At 53.8% G+C, this 25,979-nt stretch overlaps 2 protein-coding genes across 8 annotated transcripts in view; both read right to left on the bottom strand.

Annotated features, from left to right (window-relative positions):
- Window positions 1-6,248, bottom strand: part of SLC6A3 (solute carrier family 6 member 3) — a 39,486-nt gene extending 33,238 nt beyond the window's left edge. The window contains exons 1-3 of one of the 2 annotated variants that reach the window (XM_008544183.2): window positions 6,083-6,248; window positions 3,875-4,203; window positions 2,311-2,442 (exon numbers count right to left, since the gene is read on the bottom strand). In XM_008544183.2, coding sequence (XP_008542405.1) covers window positions 2,311-2,442; window positions 3,875-4,160 — 418 coding nt within the window. In that variant the 5' untranslated portion in view covers window positions 4,161-4,203; window positions 6,083-6,248. The remainder of the gene's footprint in view (window positions 1-2,310; window positions 2,443-3,874; window positions 4,204-6,082) is intronic. The other variant, XM_070587254.1, reaches the window with a different exon arrangement.
- A 16,342-nt stretch (window positions 6,249-22,590) lies between these two features.
- The window catches only part of LPCAT1 (lysophosphatidylcholine acyltransferase 1), a 66,805-nt gene continuing 63,416 nt past the window's right edge, over window positions 22,591-25,979 (bottom strand). For all 6 annotated transcript variants that reach the window (XR_011530492.1, XM_070587249.1, XM_070587253.1 and 3 more), the window contains one exon: window positions 22,591-24,817. Coding sequence is in view for 5 of the 6 variants with exons in the window: in XM_070587249.1 (XP_070443350.1) it covers window positions 24,633-24,817 (185 nt within the window). In the remaining variant the exon portion in view is untranslated. The remainder of the gene's footprint in view (window positions 24,818-25,979) is intronic.

Here is a 25,979-nt window from a genome sequence, read left to right as displayed (position 1 = left end):
AGACAGCGACCGGGAGGAGCCCTCACGCCTGGCCAGCCTCAGCGCTTCCGCCGCCTCAAGGGCCGTGTCCTCCTCGCAGAGACGACCGTGCAGCTGTGAGATGTTCTCATCCCGAAGGATGGATGAGTTGCTGTCTCTGATCATGAACCCACTGACCCACCCAGAGCACGTCCTTGGGGACCGCTGGGGCTTCCGCTTTTCTCAAGAGAACCAACTTTGCAAGAACTTCCCAGAAAATCCAAAGAATGATTTTTTAAAAGCCATTTTCTTAATGAAGCCAGTTGTCTGCAGCAGGCGCCTCCCTGTGTCTCTTTGAGGAAGTGCCTGGACCCTCGCTGTGCCACCAGCTCCTGAGATGCAGTGCTGGCCCAGTGGGCAGGCGTGACCCGGTGGCTGGACTGGGGAGTTAGACAGCTGTGGGGTCGAATCCCACCCCGCCCCTGTCGAGGCGATGGGCGAGTCACTCAGTGCCTCCAGTCCTCAGTGCTGCACCTCTGAGACGGGGACAGCATGCCGTGGGCTTCCCCAGGGCTCTCGTGAGGAGGAGTGAGGTGATCATGGGAGGGTCAGTCACCAGGCATGCCACCGGGCTCGGCACGAGCTGTGTTTGCCCCATGGCACCGTGGCGTTGCCTCAGCAGTAGGGAAAGCTCAATGGATAACTAGATAGTTAGATGGATGATAGATCCATGGGGAGGTAGGTAGATAGATGATGGATGGATGATAGACGGTTGATAGATACATGATAGATAGATAATAGATAGATAGATATGATAGATGATAGACAGGTAGATAATAGATAATTGATAGATAGGTGATAGATGGTTGCTGGAGACATGATAAATAGATGGATGACAGACGATAGCTAGATAGAGGGATAGATTGATGGATGGATATATAGATGATAGATAGTGTTATGCAGTGAATTGTGTCCCTTCAAAATTCATTTGTTGAAGTCTAACCCCCAGCACCTCAGAATGTGACTTTATCTGGAGACAGGGTCTTCACAGAGGCAATCAAGTTAACATGAGGTCATTAGAGTGGGCCCTAGTCCAATATGACGATTTCCCTACAAAAAGGGAAATTTGGATATAGAGATGCACATAGAGGGAAGATGGTGTGAAGACACAGGGAGAAGATGGTCACCCACGAGTCAAGGAGAGAGGCCCGGAACAGATTTTCCGTCAGAGCCTCAGAAGGAACCAACCTCACCGATACCTCCATCTTAGACTTCTGGCCACCAGAACCAAGACAATAAATGTGTATTGTTTAAGCCACTCAGTTTGTGGTACTTTGTACGGCAGCCCTAGCAAACTCATGCAAATGGATGGATGGATGGATGGATGGATAGATAGATGATAGGTAGATGTTAGATAGATGACAGATAGATAGATGACAGGTAGATAGATAATAGGTAGATGTTAGATGATAGATAGATGATAGATAGATTGATAGATAGATGATAGATAGATAGATAGATAGATGATAGGTAGATAGATGATGGATAGATAGATAGACATGGATGATAGACAGATGATGGATAGATGATAAATAGATAGATACGGATGATAGGTAGATATGTAGATGGATAGACAGACAGATATGGATGATAGGTAGATAGAGAGATAGATGATGGATAGGCAGATGATGGATAGATGATAAATAGATACAGATGATAGGCAGATAGGTAGATAAATAGACAGACAGATGTGGATGATAGATAGGTAGGTAGATAGAGAGACAGATGATGGATAGGCAGATGATAGATAGGTAAATGATAGACAGATGATAGGTAGATAGATAGATACATGATAGGTAGAAAGATGATGGACAGATAGATGATGGATAGATAGACATGGATGATAGATAGACGATGGATAGACGATAAATAGATATGGATGATAGGTAGATAGACAGACAGATGTGGATGATAGGTAGATAGGGAGATACATGATGGATAGAAGATAAATAGATGTGGATGCTAAGTAGATAGACAGACAGATGTGGATATAGGGAGCTAGATGATGGATAGGCAGATGATAGATAGTAGATGGGTATATAGATGGATGTTTTATCTTATCTACCACTTTAACAAAATAGCACTGCTGATGAATTGCAGGAGACCTCAGCTGGGCGCGAGAGAACACATTCTAGAATCCTTGGTCATTACAGATCTTTAAAGGGAGGACCACAATTAAAATGGTGGGCCCATGTGCACGGTTATCCAGCAAAGCAGGACCGGATGCACAGGATTGGTCCAGGGCCACCGCCGTGGGCCGCCTCCCCCCAGGTGCTAGGAGGCGCAGGCTACCTTTCAGGACGGGGCAGATCTTCCAGACGCCGGCAGCCCCCTCCCTGTTGAACTGTCCAAGGGCCAGCTCCATGTAGAAGAGGGGCATCCCCGCGATGACCATGAAGAGCAGGTAAGGGACCAGGAAGGCACCTGTGGGAGGACAGCACCTTCAGCCCGGGGCTGCGGAGGCCCTGCCGTCTCTACAGCTGACCGTGCATGCCGCCCCACTCTCTGCTCCTCCCTGGAGCTCCCCAGCGTGGCCACCCTCCAAAGGAAAGTCACAGGCTGCACGGGGTGCTCCCTTACCTCCAGCCTGGCCCCACTGTCACCAGTGCCCTGACACATCCCTAGTGAAGCCCCCAACCAGTCCCCCAAGTGATGAATTCATCTCAAGAGCAGAGCAGGTAAGGCCTCGCCCACATTGCAGCCCTGCTCCAGGGTGCAGCCCCTTCCCTGCCTGCCCAGCAGGCCTGGCCTCTGCCCCGCTTGCCCCCCTGTGGAAATGTCTGCCCCTCTTGAGTTCTGAATCCTCTGGGATCTGTGCTCCCAACTCTGGCCATACAAGGGTTCTGGCCTTCTCAGCCTGCCCCCACTGAGGCCACGGCTGAAGCCATCTGCTGACAGGTACTGCCCGAGGGGCCAGAGTTCCTCCAGGGCAGCACCTCAAGCCTCCTGGAGCTGTGCCCCACCCTGGGCACAAAGTTCAGGGCCCTGGACTCTGCCTTCTGAAGCCCTCTTGCTCTGCCTCAAATAACAGGGAGCTTTGTCATGGCTCTCCTCCTGGGATGGGGAGGCCCCACAGCTCAGTCTGTCTTTGGGCAACTTACTGTGCCTGCTTAGGCCTCATGACGGGCATAGTAATGCCAACCTACCACTCAGCGGCAGCTGGAAGGCCCTCCCCAAGAAGATCTCCCAAGGTTCTCCAGGTTTGCAGCACAGTGACCAGCGAGGCATGGAGGACCGGAAGGGGACATGGAGGCGTCAGGAGGGCTCATGGGAAATGAGCACCAACTTAACTGGCTTCTCAACTGGAACTTTTGGGCTGACCCTGCCCCTTATCTTAGTTCTCTGCCTTGCGTCCAGGGACAGCCGTGGTCCTAGGTCTGGCTGAGGTCAGGGAGCAGTGGGAGCGCATGGAGGCAGAAGGGCACATGTCCAGGGCATCTTCTGCCACTCCAAGTTCCCTCACAAGCACACTTTGTAAACACCATTGAAGTTGCCAAAGATGCCCTTCTTTGGGCCTTTGAGAGTTTTCTTTCTGGAATGAAAATGACCTTTGGAAACAGAAGGCAGAGCCATGGCACCTCCAACCACTAACTCCAGCGTCTGCTTCCCTGGCCCCCATGTCCCCAACTTTAGGGTACAGACACGGAAGGACGTCATTTGAGCTCTACCCCCTGCTGCACCTACAGTTTTGTGACATCTGTCTGGGGGAACCTGCACCCCCCCTAGTGCTAAGTCAGGAGCCCCATCCCACCTAAGAAAGCAGTTATCTCGCCAGAGTGCGCATTTCTCGAAAGCACCTCCAGCCGCCTGTGGCTCTAGCTCAGCAGGGGCTGGGGAGGGCGGGGTCTGGACTCACCCCCGCCATTTTTGTAGCACAGGTAAGGGAATCGCCAGACGTTGGCCAGGTCCACCGCGAAGCCGACCACCGAGAGGAGGAAGTCTACCTTCTTGCTCCAGGTCTCCCGCTGTTGGTTCTCCACGGGGGTCTGCGGGGGGTTGATGAGGGTGGAGTTCGTGAGCTGCACCCCGTTTTGCTCCTTGATCAGGACGAGCTCCACCGCCTTTGGGCCCACGGCGTTGGGCTCCGTAGCTGGGGCCACCGCGGAGGACATCAGCCCCACAGAGCATTTGCTTCTATTCATGGTCAGACTGGAACCTAGGATCCTGCGCTTCTTCCCTCCTGGGCTTCAGCCAGCATGAAAAATAAACACACACAGGAATGCAACCATTTAGCAGCAGAACCACGGATGTGCCCAGTGGCGAGAGCAGCCATCTGAGAGGTCTGAGGCATTTACGTTCATTTCTTTCAGGTGGAACAAATACATTGCAAGCACCTAAGATGACACAGCCGAGGCTGAGGATGGCTGGAGACAAGCTCGTTCTCCTTGAGGGGACAAGGGGAGACCAGCCGGGGAAACCTTAGGACAGACTCGGCTTTGTGCCCTCTTTCCCCAGCGTCGGTCTCCATGCCCATCAAAGTGAAATGCTGTGTGATCTCTAACTTTGCTTTTAATAATCATGCAAGATGTCACCTCCGCCCTCCCCCACATTCCCAGGGAGTAATTTCATAACTTCAAACAGCATTCAATAATGAGTCTTTATAACAGCACATATGCTTTCTTTACACTCAGCAATAAAAGTAAAGAGCAAATTTTCTATAACCAAAATCAGCCACGGTAATTCAAAGTTTAAATATAACGATCACAACGGTTTCTTCAAGGAATGCCTGTGTGACCCACATCCACCCGCCACCTGCGACTCATGAGCCCCACGTGGAAGAGTCGAGGGGAGATGGGAGCGTCCTGTCAGGATCTGCCCAAGGGGTAGGCTAGCTCCTGTACTCAGCAACTTTACCAGGGAAACTGTTTTCAAATCACTTTCCTAAACCAGGAGTAATGCAATCAAGGAGAACAGAAGAAATTACACGGTCCCAGCCAACAGCAGCTTCAAATATGACTTCTGGCATTTGGATCCATCAGCATTGTTTCGAATGTACACACACGTGCATAAACACACACACACACGCACACACTGGCTAAAGCAGAAGGGAGGTGGCAGCCAAATGGGATAATTTTCCTCTGCAACCAAGTTTGAACAAACACTCACAAAAGTTATTTTATGCGCTACTTCTCTGTGGCCCCTTCACCCCCCCGTGACAAACCCAACAACACATTCCTGAGACGCCTGAGAACAGCCCAGAAGCGGTGGCAGTGGCTGCGGAGCAGGTGGGCCTGGCCTGCAGTGGGGTCCAGTTGGAGAGGGCTGGAGACTCAGATGGCCTTTCCCAGCCATCTTGCTCTGACCACAGCCCTTGCAGGCACATGGGGGACACCTGCCCGGAAGCCCACCCTCAGCGCTGGGGGTGAGCCCACCCCACTGCTGAAATCCCCCTCAAAGGCCAGGTTTGGGTACAGAAAGCAAAACACGGCCTCTTAGAAAGCGTCTTTCCTCACTGAGCCCAGAAGGAGAAATAGAGCTGGCTGATAAAGTGTGGTTCGCTCCCTTCTCCCCCACCATCAGCCTGGACGCACAGAGGCCCGCAGCTCCGCAGGCCCACACAGATCCTAGAGATCACAGATGAACTCTGCGAGATGAAGCATTGGTTGAGAAAACCGCCCCGACCGAACTTGGGGTCCACTTTGCCCAGGTCCGCCTCCCCTTGCACCGCATCTGGTTCAACACCAGGGAATCAGCAACAAGCAGCCACGCACCACCCTCCCACCCCGACCTGTGCCTGCGCGGCAGGGACTCTGGGGACGACCTCCCGTGTCCCCATCATCCGAAGCCTGAGGCTGGACCGGGGCCAGGGCCAAGGGGGCGCACATCAGCCCTGCAACTCCCTCTTGTGCACACATCTCTTAGCCACTGACAGCCTTAAGGTCGCGAATGGGACTTTCGGGACGCACTGTGCACCCCTGACTGTTGGCGAGTTTTCGAGACGCTGCCATCCACCGGACGCGGCGCCCCCGACGGTGATCGCCCCAACCTGGTGCCCCTCAGCCACGGCCTTTGGGGTCCGCAGAGAGAAGTGCGGGGAGGCGCCCACGGGGTGCGCCTGCCTTACCTGCCCGCCCAGCCTCGGCTCTGCGCTGGAGTCCTGCCGCCAAACGTGCGCGAAAGCTCCGGCTTGGGTCTTGCTGCGCTGGGCGGCCGCGGCCTCCGGGCTCTTATTCTGTCGCGGGGCCCGCCCTGCTCCTCCCCGCCCGCAGTCAGGGACGCCCGCCGGCCCTGGCTCCGCCTCCACGCCGCCCCGGGTGGGCGGAGGACTAGCCCTGCCGCGCCCCTTCACCCCGCCCCTGGGACCTGGACAGCTGGGAGGAGGAGGTCGCCGCCGGTCTGCGGCCAGCAGAGCGCTCTGCCCGAGGTCTGTGCGTCCTGGACACTTGGACGCGTGGAGCGGCGACATCTCAGGGTCCCAGGCGTCGCAGGACCGAGACGGGCAGTTTCCCGGAGGGAAGGGTCCAGATTTCCTCCCCACCCTCGCCCTCACCCCCTGGGGCTGCTGTGCGCACTGGCAACTGCCTTGGGGTGGGGTTGGGGCCTCCCGTGGCCCACCCACTGTACGGCCCGGCGAAGTCCGGGAGGAGCAGTCCGCCGGGAGGGAGCTGGGCGGCGGGCGCGCGGGGCGCAGCGCGGGAACCTGCCAGGCTGAGCCGGGCCACGCTACCCCCTCCCCAGCCGCTGCACCGACCCTTCTCCCCAGCCACCCGCTCCAGCGACTCCTCCCCTGCGGCCGCACCTCCCGACGCCGGTGCCTGGGGACGTCTCGCAGCCCCAGCCGCACGCAGAGCTGGGGAGGCCGGAGGGGCGCGGATCCCGGGTCGGGCGGGTGGTGTCGGGGGGGGGGGGGGGGGGCGTCCCCTGCCCCTGCGATGACCAGCAGCCTCAGGACCTGGCCCTGGGGCTCTGCCTTCGCTCCTTGGGCCTCGAGCCCCGGTCTCCGGCCCCGAGGTCCCCGATCGTCGGCTGGGTCCGGGCTGTGGAGACGTGGGTCCTTCTGTGGCCCGAGCATCGCCCTCGCGCGGGACTGGGTGTCCGGTGGCGTCGGTGCGAGGAGCAGAGCGTCGCCGCCCTTTGCCCGCGTGGAGCGTGCATCGCTTGGAACTAGGAGCTCGAATCCCGCTCACATCGGTAATGATTTCCGCGGGGGGGGGCGGGGGGGGGGGTCTGGAAAGGTTCCTGATACCAGCGCTCCGATGAACCGACTCGGAATCTTTGTTGCAGAGATGCCCCTGGCAAGATTTTTCATTCACGATGCAGAGAAATGGAGTCCCCAGACCACCAAGCAAGGCCCTGGACACGGAGGTGCGAAGGGCCGTCCAGGAGAGTCACAGAGCCCTGGGGACTAACTGGGGGCACTAACCTTCCCCGGCATCCTCTGATTTCCCCCAGTGCACTCCCTGTAGTGCCATCCACACCAGGCCCTGCCCTCTGCACTCTGGGCTGCAGGTCCCTGCTCGGCAGTGTCACAGAAGCAGTGTCCCTTTGTCAGGGGACCTCAGAGCACCCTGGCTCCTCAGCACCATTTCCCCTCCTCGCTGGGGCCTCTGCCCAGGACCAGCCTCACTGCCTTTCCCACAGCCTCCTGACCACGGGCCGTGCCAAGGACGGGGCTGGTACCCAGGAGGCAGCAGGACTTGCCCTTTCAGGCTGAATTAGGACCAAGCGGGGAGGACCCCAGGCTCAGGGTCTCAGTCCACTCAGGCTGCTGCCACAGAACACCACGACTGGGCGGCTTATGAACACGGCAATTCCTTCCTCACGGTTCTGGCAGCCAGAAGTCCCAGATCAAGGCACTGGCTCGATGCCTGGCGAGGACCCCCTTCCTGGTTCACAGCGTCCTCTCACCCCTGTGTCCTCACATGGCGGAAGGGGCGGGAGCTCTCTCGAGCCTCTTATTTCACATGGGCACCAGTCCCATTGCGAGAGCCCCGCCGTCACCACCCAATCACCTCCCAGAGGCCCACCCCTTAACCTCTCAGTGCCATCACTTAGGGGGTTAGGAGTCAACACGACCATCTGGGGGGACACAGTTCAGTCCATAGTACTCAGGTGGGTGACAGGGATTTCAGAAGACGGTGACGTGCCACCTTGAATCTGTAATGCACCGATGGCCGTCACATGAGGGCTGCCTCTCCCCACAGAAACTCAGCAACACGGGCGTCAAGAAAAAGGAGTGCTGGGGCTGGCCTGGTGGCACAGTGGTTGAGTTCTCATGTTCTGCTTTGGCGGCCCCGGGTTCGCCGGTTTGGATCCCGGGTGCAGATCTACGCACCGTGTATCAGGCTGTGCTGTGGCAGGCATCCCATATGTAGAGTAGGGGAGGATGGGCATGGATGTTAGCTCAGGGCCCATCTTCCTCAGTAAAAAGAGGATTAGTGCAGATATTAGCTCAGGGCTAATCTTCCTCAAGAAATAAAATAAATAAATAAAATTTAAAAAAAGAATAGAAAAAACAGTGCTCCGATGTTGGGACCTTAGTCAATAGGGCCAAGGACACACATGCCACCAAAGAAAGGTTTTTCTTTACATAAAAGAGCACAGGTAGAACCACTGAGTCCAAATATATAATATTAAAAACACACCACACGAAACGAAAACTTTTGAGAAGGAATGTAAGCCCAGCAGAGTGACAGGAGGAGCAGTGACGGGGACACAGCTGCAAGGGGGCAGCCTCCTCTGTGGAGTGTACCACACTCCTGTGCCTGCCCTGGGCCAAGAAGGAGAAGCCCCTGCATCTGGGAGCCTCCGCCCCTGCCACTGGGCTCTCCGGAACCACGGGAATTAGGATAAAGGCCCCTGAGGATGTTCTCAGAGCAGACCGACCAGGGAGCTGGGCCCACAGCCTGGCCCACAGAGGACAGGGAGAAGGCAGAGCTGCTGGCTCCTGCATCTGCACCTTCCCCATCAGGGCCGCCGCCTCTGCGCCTGCACAGGCAGACAACATGTGGTTAAGAGCTGATTAGAGGGCTGACCTTGGCAGGCCTGGACCTCTGCCCCAAGTGCCTGGCCGGCTTTACTATCCTCGTTGTTGCTGCTGCTGTTGGCTCACAGCCGGGGATGGCTGCAGGGAGAGCGTGGAGCATGGCCACGCACATCTGCCGTGGACCAGCTGCAGCTGCAGAGCCCGTGAGAGGGCCGGGGGACAGTCTTGGGTGGGCCACTGGCGAGCCACGGGTCTGGGTGCAGATAGCTGCCTCCAAAGTGGCCTTGCCCGTGATGCCACTCACCCGGGTGCCACCCCCAGGAGGCCTCTGCCGGACATTGCCCTGTGTCTTGTCCTGGGCAGCACGCTGCACCCCTGCTTTGGAAGGCAGCATGGGTGCTTCCCATGGTGCCACTTCCGTGAGGGGACAAAGGCCACATGAGGTGTCAGGTATTGCTTGCTGGCTTCCCCAGAGGCCGGAGCTGTGGATGGATAAACACGGGATTCTGTCTGAGCTTCAGAAAGCTGTCTGCAGGGTTAGGGTGGAATCAGTGGGTCGGGATGAGCAGATCCGAGTGTCATGGTTGTTCCAGTGAAAGTGCAAACAACCAGACACAGGAACCACACGTGGAGGCGCGGGCTCCTCCCAGATCAGTGTCAACCGACGGGCGTGCAGCTGCAGAGGGGGCCTCGGCATCCCTGAGTTGTTAGGATGAGCCGGAGAGCTCATGGTGCCACACTGTCATGTGGTCGGTCCCAGGCTCAACTTCAGGATGGATTGGTGCTGGGGCTGCCGTGACCAAGTGCCACAGACAGGGCGGCTTACACAACAGACTTATTCTCTCTCGGTTCTGGAGGCAGAAGTCCGAGGCCAGTGTGGGCAGGGCTGACTCCTTCTGAGGCTCTGACAGGAGGCCCCTCCGGCTTCTGTCATCTGCCGGTGTCCGGGCTGTAGAAGCCTCAGCCCATCCCTGCCCTCCTCTTCACGCGGCGTTCTGCGTGTGTGTCCAAATTCTCCCTGTGCTGTCGGGTTGGGGCCACCCTGACACCCTAATGCCTCGTTGTAACTGATCACCTCTGCACAGACCATGTCTCCAAATTCTGAAGTCCTGGGGCTGGGGGCACAATTCAACCCATAACAAAGAGGAAGCTTATCAGGCCTGTTCCTGAGTGGAGCCGCTTAGAACAGGCAGTGCCTTAAAACCGTGCCATGTGACAGACACGTGGCCACAGCAGCTTGGGCAGCTCCTCTGGACAGGCAGAGACTCGGAGGGGAGGGCACGAGGGGGGTCCTGAGGCTCCAAGGGGAAAGGGGACTCTAGGTGGTGGTGCTGATGGAGGGATGAGGACGAACTCGGTGCGCACTTCCTAAGGCACTGGGCAGGGACGGGTGACGCTCAGTGGGGCTGTGCTCCCTTGTTAGTGCACCTGCTGAGGTAGCCATCTTTGCTGTACATGCAGGGGACAATCGGAACGGTGGCACCAGTCCCCTCATAGGGCACTGGGCTCCGAACCCACGTGGGGATGCCTCCACCGCAGCTCCCTCGCCCCCTTGACTGTCTGTCGGCCGCTCCCTTTGTTTGCTGACACCCTCACACCATGTGACAAGGACTGAAATAGCCGTCACCTCAGCAACGAACCTCATGGGCAGCACGCGGTCCTTGAGCTGCCGGGCAGCCGCCTGCCCTCGGACAGCCCCGTGCGGCCCCACCCGGCTCGTGAAGGAGGGAGTGAGGGGCTGCAGAGGGAGCCTGTCCTGAGTGGGGACCTCGTGAGGAGGAGCACCAGTGGGGCAGGAGCACAGCTGCTGCTCCGGAGAGAGGAGTCAGCTGCTGTCTGCAAGCCGTAGGCTCTTTGGGGTCTGAGCGATGCTGACTACCACACCCCTGTGCCATTGTGTCACTGTGGCTGCCCCGGTGGGTGGGGGATGCTGCAGCACGGCACTCCCCACAGCACGGTGGCTGGGCACCCGGGAGCAGGGCTCAGGCCAGGGTCGGCCCCCGGGACCCTGCTGCATCCTCAGGAGGAGGCAGAAGTTCCCATGCAGTGGGGCAGCCACAGGCGGTGCAGGAGGGCCTCACTGAGGGTCCCTGCAACACCTCAAGTGGGTGGCACCACCCCTCCCACCTTTTGCCCCTCCAAACCATCGAGCAATTTTTATTTTTTTTTTAGGAAGATTGGCCCTGAGCTGACATCCACCACCAATCCTCCTCTTTTTGCTGAGGAAGATTGTTGCTGAGCTAACATCCATGCCCATCTTCCTATTTTATATGGGATGCTGCCACAGCGTGGCTTGAGGAGAGGTGTGAAGGTCGGTGCCTGGGATCCGAGCTTTCGAACCCCAGGCCGCCAAAGCAGAACACACAAACTTAACCACTACACCGCTTGGCTGGCCCCCCATCAAGCAATTTTTAACCTAATTCTCTGTATTATATCCCACCTATAATTTGTGCAGTGGCTTGTGTTCCCATCTTGGCGGCTTGGGCTGCTGTAACAGGATGCCACAGGCCGGCCGCTTAAACAGCAGACACGGACTTCTCTCAGGCTGCAGGCTGAAAGACCAAGATCAGAGTGCCAGCAGGACAAGGTCTGGAACTGTGTCCTCACGTGGGGGAGGAAGGTGAGATGGGGGTGACGGGGAGCGAGTGGGAACACTCTCCGGTCTCTCCTTACAAGGGCTCTGAGACCAGCTGGGGCTCCACCCCCATGACCCCATCTAAACCAAACCACCTCCCAGAACACCCCGCTGGGGCCAGGGCCTCCGCACAGGACTCTTAGAGGACACAGACGTTCAGGCCGTGACAGCTCCAGACTGAGATGTTCGTATTATGCAAACCGAGCTATGGCGTCCTAGGATTTCACTTTCTTTCTTGGAAGTTTTTTGGTTTCCCTTGAGTTAACAATTGCTTATTTTCTCATTGGTTTATTTTCCATGTTTTTATCATTAATTCGTCTCCAAACTCTCCGACAGAAGTGTAAGTCTCCCCTAGGTGCACTAAGGTGCAGGGCAAGATGTCTGTTCTTATGGTTGTTGTTTTATTATTGTTATTGCTTGGAACCGTCTGCCTCCTCACCCCGATGTGAGCAGCTCGCCCTCGGTCCTGCTGCCCTGATGTTGTCCTGGCGTTTCCCATCGCGGCAGCCCTGGGAACGCTCTCAAACGCTTTCCTTGGTTGTACCTCAGTTCTAGCATCCCACGTGAGCTGCATTTTTGTCATCTTGGCATCAGCACCACAGCTTCTCAGATCTCCTCTGCCACTCGCTGTGTGGGACTGGGTTAGAGTTACCAATGAGAGCCCATCACGTGTGATCGGGAAGTGGAAGGAGAGGCGTGCATCGGCGGTGCTGGACATGGAAGTTCTCAGCGGCTCCTGTGAGCTCTTCAGAAAGCCGGCTTTGCCTGAGGCAGCGGCCGCGGGACACTGAGCTCCAGGTTCAGCTGCTGATTTCCTGACAGCAGTAACTCAGCGCCATCCTGGTCTCTGCAGCTCTTGATGCAGTCAATACCCTCTCCCCGTACTTGTTAGGAAAGACCATAGAGAGTTTCCTGTCACGTTTCAGGGACAACAGCACCCTTCACTGTCCTATCTCGGCTCTTCCCTCAGCTGTCCAGCTGGCGGTCATTTCCAGTCACAGAGACCGTTACCGTCAGGTCACTCACAGCATATCACGTTGGTCCCCTACATTGACGACATCGTGGGGAGTCAGCCTGGTGAGCAAGAAGTAAAGACATCAAGACGCCTCGGGAAGACACATGCTTGCTAGGGACTGGAGAAAAGAAAATAAACCACGCTAGGGCTCACCGTCTTGGTGACATCTCCACGGGTCTGTGGGTCAGGGACTGGCTATGACACACACCCGAAGTGGAAGGTAACTCACGCGTCTCACGATCCTGCTCCTAAGAAAGAACCACCTTACGTGGGGAGCCTCTTGGGGCCTAGGGGTTTCCCACATTGGGAATGTTTTCTGGCCCATTTACTGAGTTATTTGTGACGTGTTTGGTTTTGAGGCTAGCCCAGAGAAAAAGAGTCCTGTACCAGGTGGAATTGTGAGCAAGCTGCTCTCCCAAGAGACCTCATGCAGATCTCAAACTTCAGCGCCCACTGAAATCACCTAAATAAAGTCAGCATGCATGGAAAGCCCGGATTTCTGCATCTCACTGTCAGAGGTTCAGATTCAGCAGGTCTGGCTGGGGCCTGAGAAGCTGCATTTCTAACAAGTTCCCGGGTGCGGCTGATGCTGCTGGCGCAGGGACTGCGCTCTGAGAAACATGGGTCTCGCAGAGTGTGAAAGATCCTGGACGGTCTGAGGTCGCGTGGAGCCACTGCCACCCCCTGCAGGCGACTCACGGGGCAGACGCTAGAGTTTTGGAGAACAGCGGAACGTTCTTCTGAAAAAGACTTGTTCTCCTTTGAATACGTATGGCACTGAGCCATAGCGGAAACTCCTGGAACTCCGAGTTACCATGTAACTGAGCAGCCCATCACAAATGAACCTGCCATGCGTAACGTTTGGTACAGGCAGCATTGTGCCATCATCGGATGGAGGCAATGTATGCAACACCAGGCTCGAGCAGCTGCTGAAGACACACTCAGCCCCAGGAATTCCTGTTGCACTGGTACCACCTCCTCAACCCACACTGTGGCTTCATGGGAGTGTCATGTGACCATCTGATGGGGGAAACATATGGATTCTGTATGTTGCACACAATATACCCACCCCACCAGGAATTGGACGCTGTGCATTACAGCCACACTCAGAAGGCACCGTGTGGAGAAGTCTCCCCAGGGGGCAGATGGCCCAGCCGTGCCTCAGGTGTTCCCCAGCCAAGAGGAGGGATGGTCAGAGAGAAGTTCTCAACTGAATCAGAGGCTAACGGCTTGCCTATATAGTAAGAGACTTCAAAGAAAATTGGGAAATTGACGGCAAGATCTTTATTGGCAGGATACATGATTACTTATGCAGAAAATGTTGAGGAATCTACAGAACATCTACTAGCATTAATAAGAGGATTTAGCGTGGTCACAGGATATGACAGAATCAACCGTAGCTGTAAAATAAAATGTAAAGTAATTTCGTTTACAATGGCGTCCAGACAAAATGCTTAGGCTTAAAATATGTGTATGACATACATGCTGCAAACTAGGATATAGTGCTGAGAAACTAAAAAGGCCTAAACAGGTGGAGAGGTAGACCATGTTCCTGATTGAAAGACTCAATATTATTAGGATGCTAATTCTTCTCAAATTGATACAGAGATTCAACTCAATCTCAACCAAAATTCTGACTTGCTTTTTTGAAGAGATTGCCCAGTTCTAAAACGTATATGGAAATGCAAGGGAGCCACAGTAGCCAAAAAAGTCTTGAAAGAGAGGAACTAAGTTGGGGGACACAGGAAGCATCATTCACAATCCACCATCCTAATGAAACTCATTTGATTGTTTCTGGCTTTATCTTGCCTTGGTGTCTTCTATTTAAAAACCGCTTTATTGAGGTATGATTGACAACAAACGACACACATGTCAAGTGTACAACTGGGGAGTTATTTATGTGGCCACGGAAACATGAGCACAGTCAGGATAACGAACACGGTCACCACCCAAACTTTCCTCATGCCTCTTTGTAACCCACCTGTACAGTCACCCCCAGGAAACCAGTGATCTGCCGGTTACAGATTCATTTTCCCCAGAATTTTATATAAATGGAACTATACAGTAAGTACTGTTTTTCAGACGCGTTCTCTCCCACTCAGCGTGTTTAAGGTGAGTCTAGGTTGTTACACGAGTCAGTAAAGTCCTTTTGATTGCTGAGTAGTATTCCACTGTGTAGACGTGACAGAGTCTGTCCATTTGTCTATTGGTGGACACTTGGCTTTTTCAAATAAAATGACTCAACATTTGTGTACAAGTCTCCATGGACATACGCCTCCATTTCTCTCGGGTAAGCACTTGGTGGTGGAATGGCTGGGTCATTTGGTAGATGTGTGTTTAACTGTTTTGAAAACTGTCAGATTGTTTTGCAAAGTGATTAGACCATTTCACGTTTCCGTGAACAGTGTGCGAGAGTTTCAGTTGCTCCACATCCCCATCAACACTTAGTATGACCAGTCGTCTTAATTTTAGCCATTCTAATAGGTGTGTAGTAGTGTCTTGTTGTGGTTTAAATGCACCTTTCTCTAATGACTAAGATGTTTCAGCAACCTCCTGTGTGTGTGGCTGCCATCGGGATAGCTTCTCATCTGGTGTCTGTTCAGATCTGCTGCACACTTCGGTTGTCATGTTATTCTTGAGTTTTGAGGGTTCTTTACATATTTCGGACACAAGTCCTTTCTCAGAGAGGTGCTTTGCAAATATTTTTCCCAATCTTGGACTGTCTTTTCATTCTCTTAATAGAGTCTTTCAAAGAACAGCAGTTATTAATTTTGAGGAAGCCTAATTTATCAGTTTTTTTCTTTTTTGGATCCTGCTTTTTGGTGTTGTGTTTGAGAAATCTTTACCTAACCCAAGATCACAAAAATGCTCTCCTATGTTTTCCTCTAAAATTTTTCAAACTTTAGGTTGTACATTTCTGTACATGATCCACTGTCAATTAACCTGGTGTAAGGTGTGGGTGAAAGGCCATTATTTTACATATGAATATCCAGTTGTTCCAGTATCACTTGTTGAGAAGACATCCTTTCTCCACTACAATGCCTTTACCCCTTTGTTGAAAAATCAGTTGACCCACCTGTGTGGGTTTATTTCTGGACGGTTTCCTTGATCTATCATCTACTTTGATGGACTGAACCGTGTCCGTCCCCCAGATGCCCTAACCCCCGATTTGACTGTATCTGGAGACAGGGTCTTTAGGAGATAAGTAAGACAAAGTGAGGCCGTCAGGGTGGGGCCCTAATTTGATAGGACTGCGGCCTTAGAAGAAGAAGTGACCTCTCGTTCTCTCTCTGCCATGTCAGGACACGGCCAGACAGTAGCCGTCTGTAGGCCAGGAAGACGTCTCTCCCCAGAAACCAAACTGGCCAGCGCCTCCATCTTGGACACCCAGCCTCTGGAACTGTGAGGAAACAAGTTTCTGTTTTCTGTGGTATTTTGTTTTTGCAGCTGGGGCTGACTAACACACACCATCTTGATGACGGTGGTTTTGAAAGGCATTTAAAGTCAGGCGATGTAAGTCAGACAACTTTGTTCTTTTTTAAAGCTGTTTTGACTATTCCAAGTCCTTTGTATTTTCATATGAATTTTAGAGCCAACTTTCCAATTTCTACAAAAAAAGCCAGCTGGGATCTGTTGAGGGGGAGGCTGGCATCGATTTGTGACCTGTATTCTTTTCTAATTTGGGCAGCAGTGCTATAAATTTCCCCTAAGTTCTGCTTTAGCTGGATGCCATAGAGTTTGATATATTGTGTCTGTTTACCTTCAGCTCAAAATATTTCCTAATTTTCCTTTTGATTTCTTCTTTGATCCACTGTTATTTACGCATGTGTTAACTAGTTTCTGAATATGTGAGAATTTTCTGGATATACTTTTTTATTCTTTTCTGGATATATCTCTTACATTGGCACGTGATTTATTTGCTTTCTCATTAGAGAACATACTTCTTATCACTTGAATCCTTTTAAGTTTATTGAGACTCACTTTATGGTCCGGAATATGGTCGACCTTGGTAAGTTTCCCACATGCATTTGATAAGAATGAGTGTTCTGCTGTTACTGGGTGAACTACCTACAAACATCAGATAGGTCAGGTTGGTTTGCCCCGGTTTCAAATCTTCTACGTGCTCACAATGGTTCTGGACACTCGTTCTATCAATTAGTGGGAGAAAGTCGTAGTAGTCTCCAGTGTGAGCGTGTGGACTATCAGTCTTTGCTTCGTTCACGCTGAGCGCAGCTGTCAGGGCACACACACTCTCAAGACTGGGATGTCCTCCTGGACTGGTCCTTATCATGGGTGACCTTGTTTGGACCTGCTAACGACCTCTGCTCTGAAATCCACTTTGATGTGAAGACAGCCACTCCACTTTTCCTTAGGTTAGAGCTGGCCCCATTCTCTCCCCCTGGCCCCTTTGTGTCTTTGGAATCTCTGGGTTTCTTACTGGCGTCACCTAGTTGGGTCTGGCTTTTACATCCAGTCTGAGAGTTTCTGCTGTCTGCCGGGGGTGTTTGGACCGTCTGCACTGATGTGGATGTTGGCAACATGGATTTGACTCTGCCATCCGCTACTTGTTCTCTAGTTTTCCAGCTTGTTCTCTCTCCCCTTTTCCTTCCTTTTCTGCCCTCTTTTGGGTCGAGTAGGTTGTTTGAATTTCCATTTCCCCTTCTTTTGTCGCATGACTAGTGATATCTCTTTGCTGTTACTGTAGTAGCTGCTTTAGCGCTTGTAACGTGCACAATGGAATGGCTACACTGTATGCCCGTCGTCAGTGTCCTCCTCCGCTAATTCCATCGCCTGAGTCATTTCTCTTGCTGTTGATTATAGATCTTTCCCTTTTTTTTTTTTTTCATCCTGGTGATTTCTGACTGGATACAAGGCTTTGTGGATTCCACCCCACGGGGTGCAGGTGCCTGTTTTCCCGGGAATATTCTGGAACTTTGTTTGGGGCTGCAGGTAGGCAAGTTACTTCTAACCAGTCTGGTCAGGTCTTGTTTCAAGCTTTGTTTGGCTGGACCAGAGTCGTGTTTCGTCTAGGGTTAATATTTCCTCGCTGCTGAGGCAAAACCTGTCGGAGTTTTGCACCTGATGACCTGTGTCTCAGGAGGGAGGGCAGATCCACAATCTGTTCCTCCATCTCGACAGAGCAAACTGTGGACTCGTTCACCTTTACTAAGTTTAAAAGAATTAATCAGAACTTAACCAGCTCTTGACAATACAGTCACGCCCCCTCATCCATGGGGGATCCATTCCAAGACGCCCGTGGATGCCTGAAACCATGGACAGCATTGAACCCTGTATATACTACGTTTTTTCCTACACATACATGTGTATGATAAAGTTTAATTTATAAATTAGGCACAGGGAGAGATTAACAACGGTAACTGATGATAAAATGGAGCAGTTATAACAACACAGTGCAGTAAAAGCTGCGTGAATGTGGTCTCTCTCTCTAAACGTCTGACTGCACTGCACTCGCCCTTCTTGCGATGACGTGAGATGACACAGCACCTACGTGATGGGACGAAGTGAGGCGAGTGACGTGGGCAATTTAAAACTTGTGAATTGTTTATTTCTGGAATTTTCCATTTAGTATTTTTGGACCATTGTTGACCACGGGTAACTGAAACCGTGGAAATCGAAACTGCAGATCAGGGGGCCTCGTATGGCTCGTCAGCACTGGGTTTTCCGCTGTCGTCCTCAGCAGACCCCCAGTCCCCGTGCAGTGATGCGGGCTTTGGAGCTCGGTTCTGGGCTGGAATATGGGCAGAAAGCATGTTATTTGGCTTCATTTTGATGAGGGAACATACTCACCAAGTGATTCAAATACTTTGAAATTTATTGAGATTTACTCTGTACCCAAGCATTTGGTCCAGTCTGTCAACTGCTTCATGCCCACCTGAAATGGCAATTAAGTCAATTTGGTAAATGGGGTCGTTCCAATTTTCTACATAATTTCTTTTCTTTCCCCAGTGGTTCTATTGATCACTGAGAGAACTGTGTTAAAATCTCCAAGTGTGATGGCTGGTTTGTTTATTTCTCCCTTTAACCCTGTGCGTGTTGGCTCACTGTCTTAATGCTATGGGGTCAGGTACATACCCCTTCGGGATTCTGTCTTCCCGTTGAGCAGAACCCTCCGCCATGTTTGTCTCTGGCACGGGCCGCGCGCCTGTCTCAAAGGTCCCGCTGTGTGGTGTTAATCGGCCACAGCAAGGCTCTCATGGCTGTTTGCCGATTGCGTCTATACCCCACTCTTCCACTTTCCATGTGGGTTCAACCAGCACAGAGTGAGGTGCTGAATTTTCGTTGGTCTAGTGACTGCCATCTAAGAGTCCTCATCTACACTGACTGTCACTGCTCATGTGGGGGATTCAAGTTCACCCTTTGCTGGTGGTTTTCCGTTTCCGTGACCTGTCCTTTGCTCTTTTTCTCTTATTTTCCTGCTTAGTTTGGATAAAAGCAATATTTGAAAAATATCCCATTTTATTTCTACTATTGGATTATTATTCGCACCTCTCTGTTTTTTGTTATTTTGTTGTGTTTTCTTTGGGGCATCTACAATATACATTTTTAACATCCCAGTCCACCTTCAAATGATATGAACCCTTTCTGCAGCCCCAGATTTCCACTCGGCATTCTATTATTTTGGCTGAAGACTTTTCAACATTGTTGGCAATAATGTTCTGCTGGCAACAAACTAGCTCAGATTTCTCTTATTGAAAAACGTCTTTATTTTGCCTTGACTTTTGATGATGTTGCTTTTAGCGCAGAATTCTAGGTTGACGGTTTTAGTCTTCAATCCCTTTGAAGATGCCACCAGGGTCTTCAGAAACCGGCTCTCATTCTTATCTTTGTTCCTCAATGATGTTTTCTTTTCCTCTGGCTGCTATTAAGACTTTCTCTTTATCAGTGGCTTTCAGAATTTTGTGATGTGCCTTGCTGTATTTTTGTTGTTTCTTCTGCGTGTGGCATGTTGAGCTTCTTGGACGTCTGAGTTTATAGATTTGGAAAAGTTCTGGCCATTATTTTGTCAAATAATTTTTCTATCCTGATCTCCCCTTTTCTGGGACTCTAATCTCTATGACAGAGCACTTGATACGTCTTCTTTCTGTCAGTTTTCTTTCCCGTCTGTGCTTCACTGGGACCACACGCTGCTGCACATTCAGGCTCACTGACATTTTCTCCGCAGCGTCTAGTCTCCCGTAACCCCATCCAGGTACGACCCACGTCGACCTGCCTCTTTCCCTCTTTCCTTAATGGACTCCTGCCCAAAGTGGCCCTGGAGGGAGCGAGAGGAAGCACAGGTCAACGACACAGCCCTGATGCCCCAGGAACACGCCAGGCTGGTGTGGGGACCACTGGACTCCCCCTGTCAGAAGCAGGTCCAGTACTTTCCCTGATGTGGCTCTATTCCCCAGGCGTCAGGTTGATTACACTGGCCTCACCGTTGAGGGGAAATATCCGTCCTCGTCTTAACACACTTATCCCAGAGAGGGATGTGTCTTCTCTGCCCTCGGTGTTTCTGCCAGCACCATCTGCGGACGTAACACACGGCTTCCTCAGCATCGCCCATCTCGTATTCCACCTTGAAAGGATTTGTTTTACCACAAAGGAAGCTGCACGACAGGATGCTCCTGACCCCCTGCTGAGGCCCCCACCCAGAAGCAGCGGGCCTGGCGGATGAGGAATGACTTCTGCAGCTCCAGGGAGGCTGCCCGTGGGGGGTGGCAGCCTGTGGGGTCCTGATGGGTGTGATGTCCATCACGTAGAGGATGTGCACCGATCTATGGACCAGGGCGGTGCTGTGTCACAGCAGAACGCACGTCTGTGACTGCAGGGTGGCAGTGGGACGGCTTCTCTCTCACACCCAGGAATTACTTGGGCTTGCGTTACTGTTCAAAACGTCCCTTGTCCCTCCTTACAGTGTCTTGTCTCCAGGACATACGTCCTTGCCTCTTGAACTCAGTTGTGGCCACGGGATCCCTCTGGACTGACACGTGTTACTTCTGCGTGGAGGATTCAACATCCGTGTCTGGTCTGTCACCTCTCTGCTCCCTGTGTCCTTCCCAGGAGAGGGCTGCACTCTCAGATAGGGACCCAGAAGATAATGCCCGGCAGACCTGCAGCGACCCGCCCTAGGAGGGGGGTGAGGAGCAATCTACCTGCTGCCCCCAAGCCTCGGCGGCTCGCCTTGTTACTGCAGCACAGATCAGCCCTGCTGGCTGCTTTTCTTCTCTGCAACTTTGGGCTCTTGCCTTAAAGGTCACAGTTCCCAAGGATGGGACACTGCTCCCTGGGGACACAGTTGAGCCATTGCACTGAAAGTTCAGACGGTCACCAGCTATTTGGAGAGATCCTGGCACTGAACCCACAGGGCAAGGAGAGCGTTCCTGATGCTGCCAACAGATGGGGCAGGGGCTGGTGTGTCTGAACCCCACGGGTCCTCTGGGCTCCTTCACACTGACACTGGGAGTGGTAAAGACAAGCCGACAAAGGCTCCAAGGCTGCGGAGTAGAAACCTGGACCCTCTCATGAGGCAAAGAGCCCTGAGCCTCCGAGGTGGAGGCTGGAGCCCAGGGAGCAGGGAGTGGGGACCGGAAGGAGGAGGTCAGAAACACTGGCCACAACCCAGTAAGTAGCTACAGACTAGGGTGGTGCCGACTGCACGGATCGCCTTCCTGGCCTGGTGAGTTTGCTGCTCGTGTACATGTGTGTGCGAGCCTGTACGCCAGCTTGTTAACCCGTCACTCATCTTTCCCACTTCTTGGCGCCCCTGTTGTTCTGTAGATGGATGTCAGTGGTGGAGAGTGGTGAACTTTGTAACTCAGTTCTTATGTCACAGGTATCCAGGGGGGTGTGTGACTGTATTAGAAGAAGTACTATGAGCCGGGGACAGGGGTGAAGGTTCACGGGCTCCTTACCTTTTTGGGAGAAGGCAAAGCATCACGTTAGGAGGAAACATGTCCGTAACGTGAATTCGGGGAGAAGGGTGAGTATGGACACTGAATGGCGGAAGGGGTGGACGGCGGTCCGTTCCCCGAGCCGGGGCTGAGGCCGACACTCTCCTGCAGCGGCCTCGGCTGGGTCAGCAGATGGGGGTCGGGGTGGAGGCTGCAGGCAGGTGGGCAGGGCTGACCTGCTTCTGCTTCTGAGGGCATCCCCAGGGCACACGCTTAAGCAAAGCCTGCTCCCCTCTGGAACGGAGAACCGAGCACACACAGAGGCCACGGCAGGCCCCACGGCAAACCCCACAGCAGACCCTGCAGCGGCCGGCGCCCCCCTTACCACACGGCCGGGCCACCCAGTGCCGGGGGTTTCTGGGTGTGGAACATCTGATCCCGTCTCTGCTTCAACTCTTTTCTTCAAAAAACCCCAATTTAACCAATTTCAAAGGCAATGCCCATAGGTTGCACTAAAAAGGGCAAATGCCTAAAAGCACAGAGAAGTAAATAAAAGCCACAGTTGCGTGAACGACTGCGTCTGGTGCGCATCCGTCTCCCCTCCGACCACGTGGGGCCAGGATGCACCCTCTCATGTGGCTCGTCTCTCCGACTCACCGCTGTGGACGTGCACGAGTGTTAGTCTATCCCTACAGCCTTGGCTCGGTAACCTTGATTTCCACTTGGAATACATCAGCTCTATTTCTTTCACTTTCATTTCTAGATCCTTTACTGATTTAATAGGAGGATGAATGAAGATCCATTTTCTCTGCATGACAAAGTGTGTCTAAATCGTGTGTTTAAATCAGAGAAACCACAGAAATCAACTCCCAGGGAGGCAGGCGGCCGCGCGAGTCAGAGTTCTGCAGGACGCCCGCCGCTGTCGATAGGACATCAAACAGTCCAGACCTTTCCTTGCTGTCAAAAAAGGGTCTTCTATAAAATTTCAACTGTTGTGTGTTGCAAACATGATAGAAAAGCACTAGAAAGCTCACCTGGACTGGTTCTGCTGCCTAGGACGTGTCTGTTGTTGTTTTTATAAGAAAAAACCACACACATAAAATGCATCCTCAAGTGTACGTTTTATTCATTCCATTGACATCCCGGCTCCCCGCCACGCACCCACCCTCGACCTCGTGCCCAGTGGGACCCTGCAGGGGGGCCGGCCGCAGCTGCCCGTCTGTCCTCATCTCACAGAAAGGGATTTAACTCAAACTACACACTCACAGCTCTGACGGCCCGCGGATGCCGCGCTGCTGAGGAAGGGGAAAGAATCAGGAGGGACAAACATCCATTCCCAGTCTGCTTCTCAGAGACTTTTTCCTGAAAATGCAGCAGCTTTTCATTCAAAAAGCTCTTCATCCGCAGACATGAAGGACGGAGGCCAGTCGGCTCCTTCCCCCGGAATATCTTAGTTTGTTCACCCCCTTCATTGGTCATTTGCAGGTTTTTCTCTTTCAAAAATGACTCTTTATGCATCTATGATTATAAAATCAGTTACTTCTAGCTACCAGGGCTGCACTGGATGCCTTTGTGTCCGAGGAGCCGAGGGCCCTGGAATCAACCCAGCACCCTGTCCCGCCTGGCAGGTGCACGCTGGGAGGAGGCGGAGGGACCGTGCCTGGAAGCCAACACCTCGTTTCTAAGGTCCAGGGGCAGAAGTGGGTGTCGTGCATCTCGGGGAGGCAGCAGACTTTTTCCCCGCACTTCTAGCCCTGGGGGTTGCTTTCTACTGAGACGCCCTAAATATAAAATCCAATTCGTCTTAGAAACTCAAAATAAGTCTTTTCCCCAAACAGACCTAGAGGCTGTTTCAGGAACAAACCAGAGTCTGTGGCAATGACTGTGCTTTAAAGACACGTGCCAGCGATGTCACGAGGCATGAATCAGGTGACGAGTGTCACCTTCCGCGTGCCTGGAGCACCTCAGGCTCAGAGAGGGGACCCGACCCCACGCTTGCAGACAGACGTCTCATGGAGTCGATGCCACCCCTGTCACCGTGGCACGAGGCTGTCACTGGACACCCTCAGTGTGCTCCTGTGCTCCCCACGCCGTTCCCTTCCACACGGCTCCTCTGTCTTCAGAGGCACGTCAGCCAGACGCACGGGGGCGGCCGCTGCGCCCGATCTTACCCGGGACCCGAGCAAAGGGGACAATGGGCTGCCTCCCACCAGGATCTGCCGTGCCAAGCCAAGCCACATCCACCACCAAGAAGCAGGCGGGCTGTCCGCACCCTGCCTCAGCCGCTCCCCAGCACCCCGCGTTGATCGAGTCCACGCACAGCGAAGCAGATCACGTGACACAGAAACCAACACCCAGCGGGTCACGTGTATAAACAGGGGCTTTAGGAGGACGGGCAGGTAGAGGGCGGCCGGCCGGCGCCGTGGGGCCCAGACGCCGGCGTGGACCCAGCTCAGGGGCTGCAGAGAAGGGAGTCGAAGCCCGGACAGCTTCTCTCAAAGTCAGGCCCATAAACAGATGTCCTCTGACCCTCAAACGAAAATGAAGTGTAGAAAAACAATCTCTTTTGTTTTTTAAAAAAATGCTGAATGTTTCCTGAAGTATCTAAATGAAGTTTATAAAATGCTTGTGAGCTCCCACAAATATAGAAACTTTAAAAACCAGGGGCGGCTCTGCACGCGGACGCCACGCAGTGGGTGATGGTTCTGTGCCGGAATCACACGCCCGGGACCCGTCTGCTGTGCACGCGGAGACGGAGGGCTGACCCAGGAGGACAGAGGGAGAACCGTGAGGGACACTGAGAACTGGGGGCCCAGGGAGAACAAGCCACACCGAGCCCCCTGCCTGCCCGCCTGCCCCGGAAGGGAGGGTGCGTGGAGCCGGCCGAGGCAGGCAGGGCAGGCCATGCGCGGGTCCCCTCCATGGCTCTGCAGCGGGGCCCTCCCACATGCCGGGCTCTTCACAAAGAAACAGGGTCAGAACCACGCCTGGGTCTCCCAGGACTCGGGCCTGAGGACGTGAACGCGGCGTCTGTGGGAGAGCAGAACCCAGGGCTGGCATGGCAGACGGGACTGGCGCCACGTGGTGGTGGGGTGGCACCGGCACTGGGGCAGGAGAGGCCTCGTCTCTCCAGAACCTTCCGTCCTAGTCCAGTTTCTTATGAAAAGGCTTCTCCCCAGCGTCCGAGCTTTTAGGGCTGAAGTCAACGCAGAAGCCGTTGGGGGCTGGAGCCGGCGGGGGCTGGGCGGGGCTGTCAGGGCGCGTCTGGCTGGGGTACAGGTACTCCTCTGCAAAGTTGGGGGATGTCTCTGCCAGCCTGTTGAAGTCAGCTGGAAAGACAAAGGCACCTTTGGTTACTGGGACATCGGGGGCCCCGTCTGGAATTCGTGGGCTCTTTCCCCGGACCGTGTGGGTGTCGCCTCACCCGCTCCAGGGGGACTGGACTCTGCGGATGCTGTTGGAGGGCAGGGGGCACCTGCACTTCAGCTCTGCTGTGCACGGAATCGCTGTGCAGACAGAGGAGCGGCTGCTGCGCACTTCAGCAATTCCCGCTTTGGGGAAATGGAAAGAAACAGCGGGATTTTGAACTCACGGGTCTGATCCGGGTACTCGGCACGTGAGGGGGGGAGGTGCCGTTCATCAAAGGAGCTGCTTTAGGGGCTGGATGAAGCACCCAGGCAGTGACCTGAGACTCTCTGAGACACTAGTGATGGACACGGCCATGCTCAGGGGAGACGAGGCACGCATGGGCGCCACCTCCGAGCTGGTTGTGGGGCCTGACTGGCTTTGTGCCTGTGCGTCCCCGGTGGCCTTGGGGTGGAGAGCGCTCAGGGCCCCAGAGCTTGGTGACACTCAGGGCCTGGGCACAGAGACTGTGGACTCCGGTGGCCGTGGGAGACACGCTGAGCTCCGCCAGGAGGAATCAGGAGGAGGTCTGCAGCGGGTTAGCCACAAGCCCAAGGCAGCAGGCGCACTGCTGGCTTCCGAGGCAGACACACGCGCACACAGCTGTTCCAACACACACACCCGTGTCTGACATTTGGGCGCAATTTTAAAAACACGTTCAAGCAAGACGTGAGCAGTGACCTTTCCTGAGCAAACGTCGGCTCTGTTTTTAGCGAGGACACGTGTTGGTTCTGAAATGTGCGTGCCTGCTGGTGGGCGAGGGGGCCGCCTCCTGGGGTCCCACTGCCCCAGCCCCTCCTCCTTTGCCCGCAGCCAGGGTTCAGGTCTGAGTCCCTGGGGATCTCGGCCACCTGCCTTGTGTGGCTACAGGTGAGGAAGCCAGAACATCCCTGGGAGAGGAGACCCCTGCAGAGGCCAGTCCTGATGGGGTCAGGTCTGCTCCTCCTCAAGGACCCTGATCGTGGACGCTTGTGGGCCACCCATTCCAGCCCGGCCTCGCACAGGCCGCCTGCAGCCCCAGGGACAGCATCTCTCGTGGGGCCCTGAGCTCCACAGCCAGGCTTGGGATCCGCTTCTAGGAATTGT

Source organism: Equus przewalskii, chromosome 20 (genome assembly GCF_037783145.1).
Source record: "Equus przewalskii isolate Varuska chromosome 20, EquPr2, whole genome shotgun sequence".
In the NCBI taxonomy this organism is placed as follows: Eukaryota; Metazoa; Chordata; class Mammalia; order Perissodactyla; family Equidae; genus Equus; species Equus przewalskii.
Note: the sequence above shows the minus strand (reverse complement) of the source record. Positions and strands in the feature narration are given on the sequence as shown.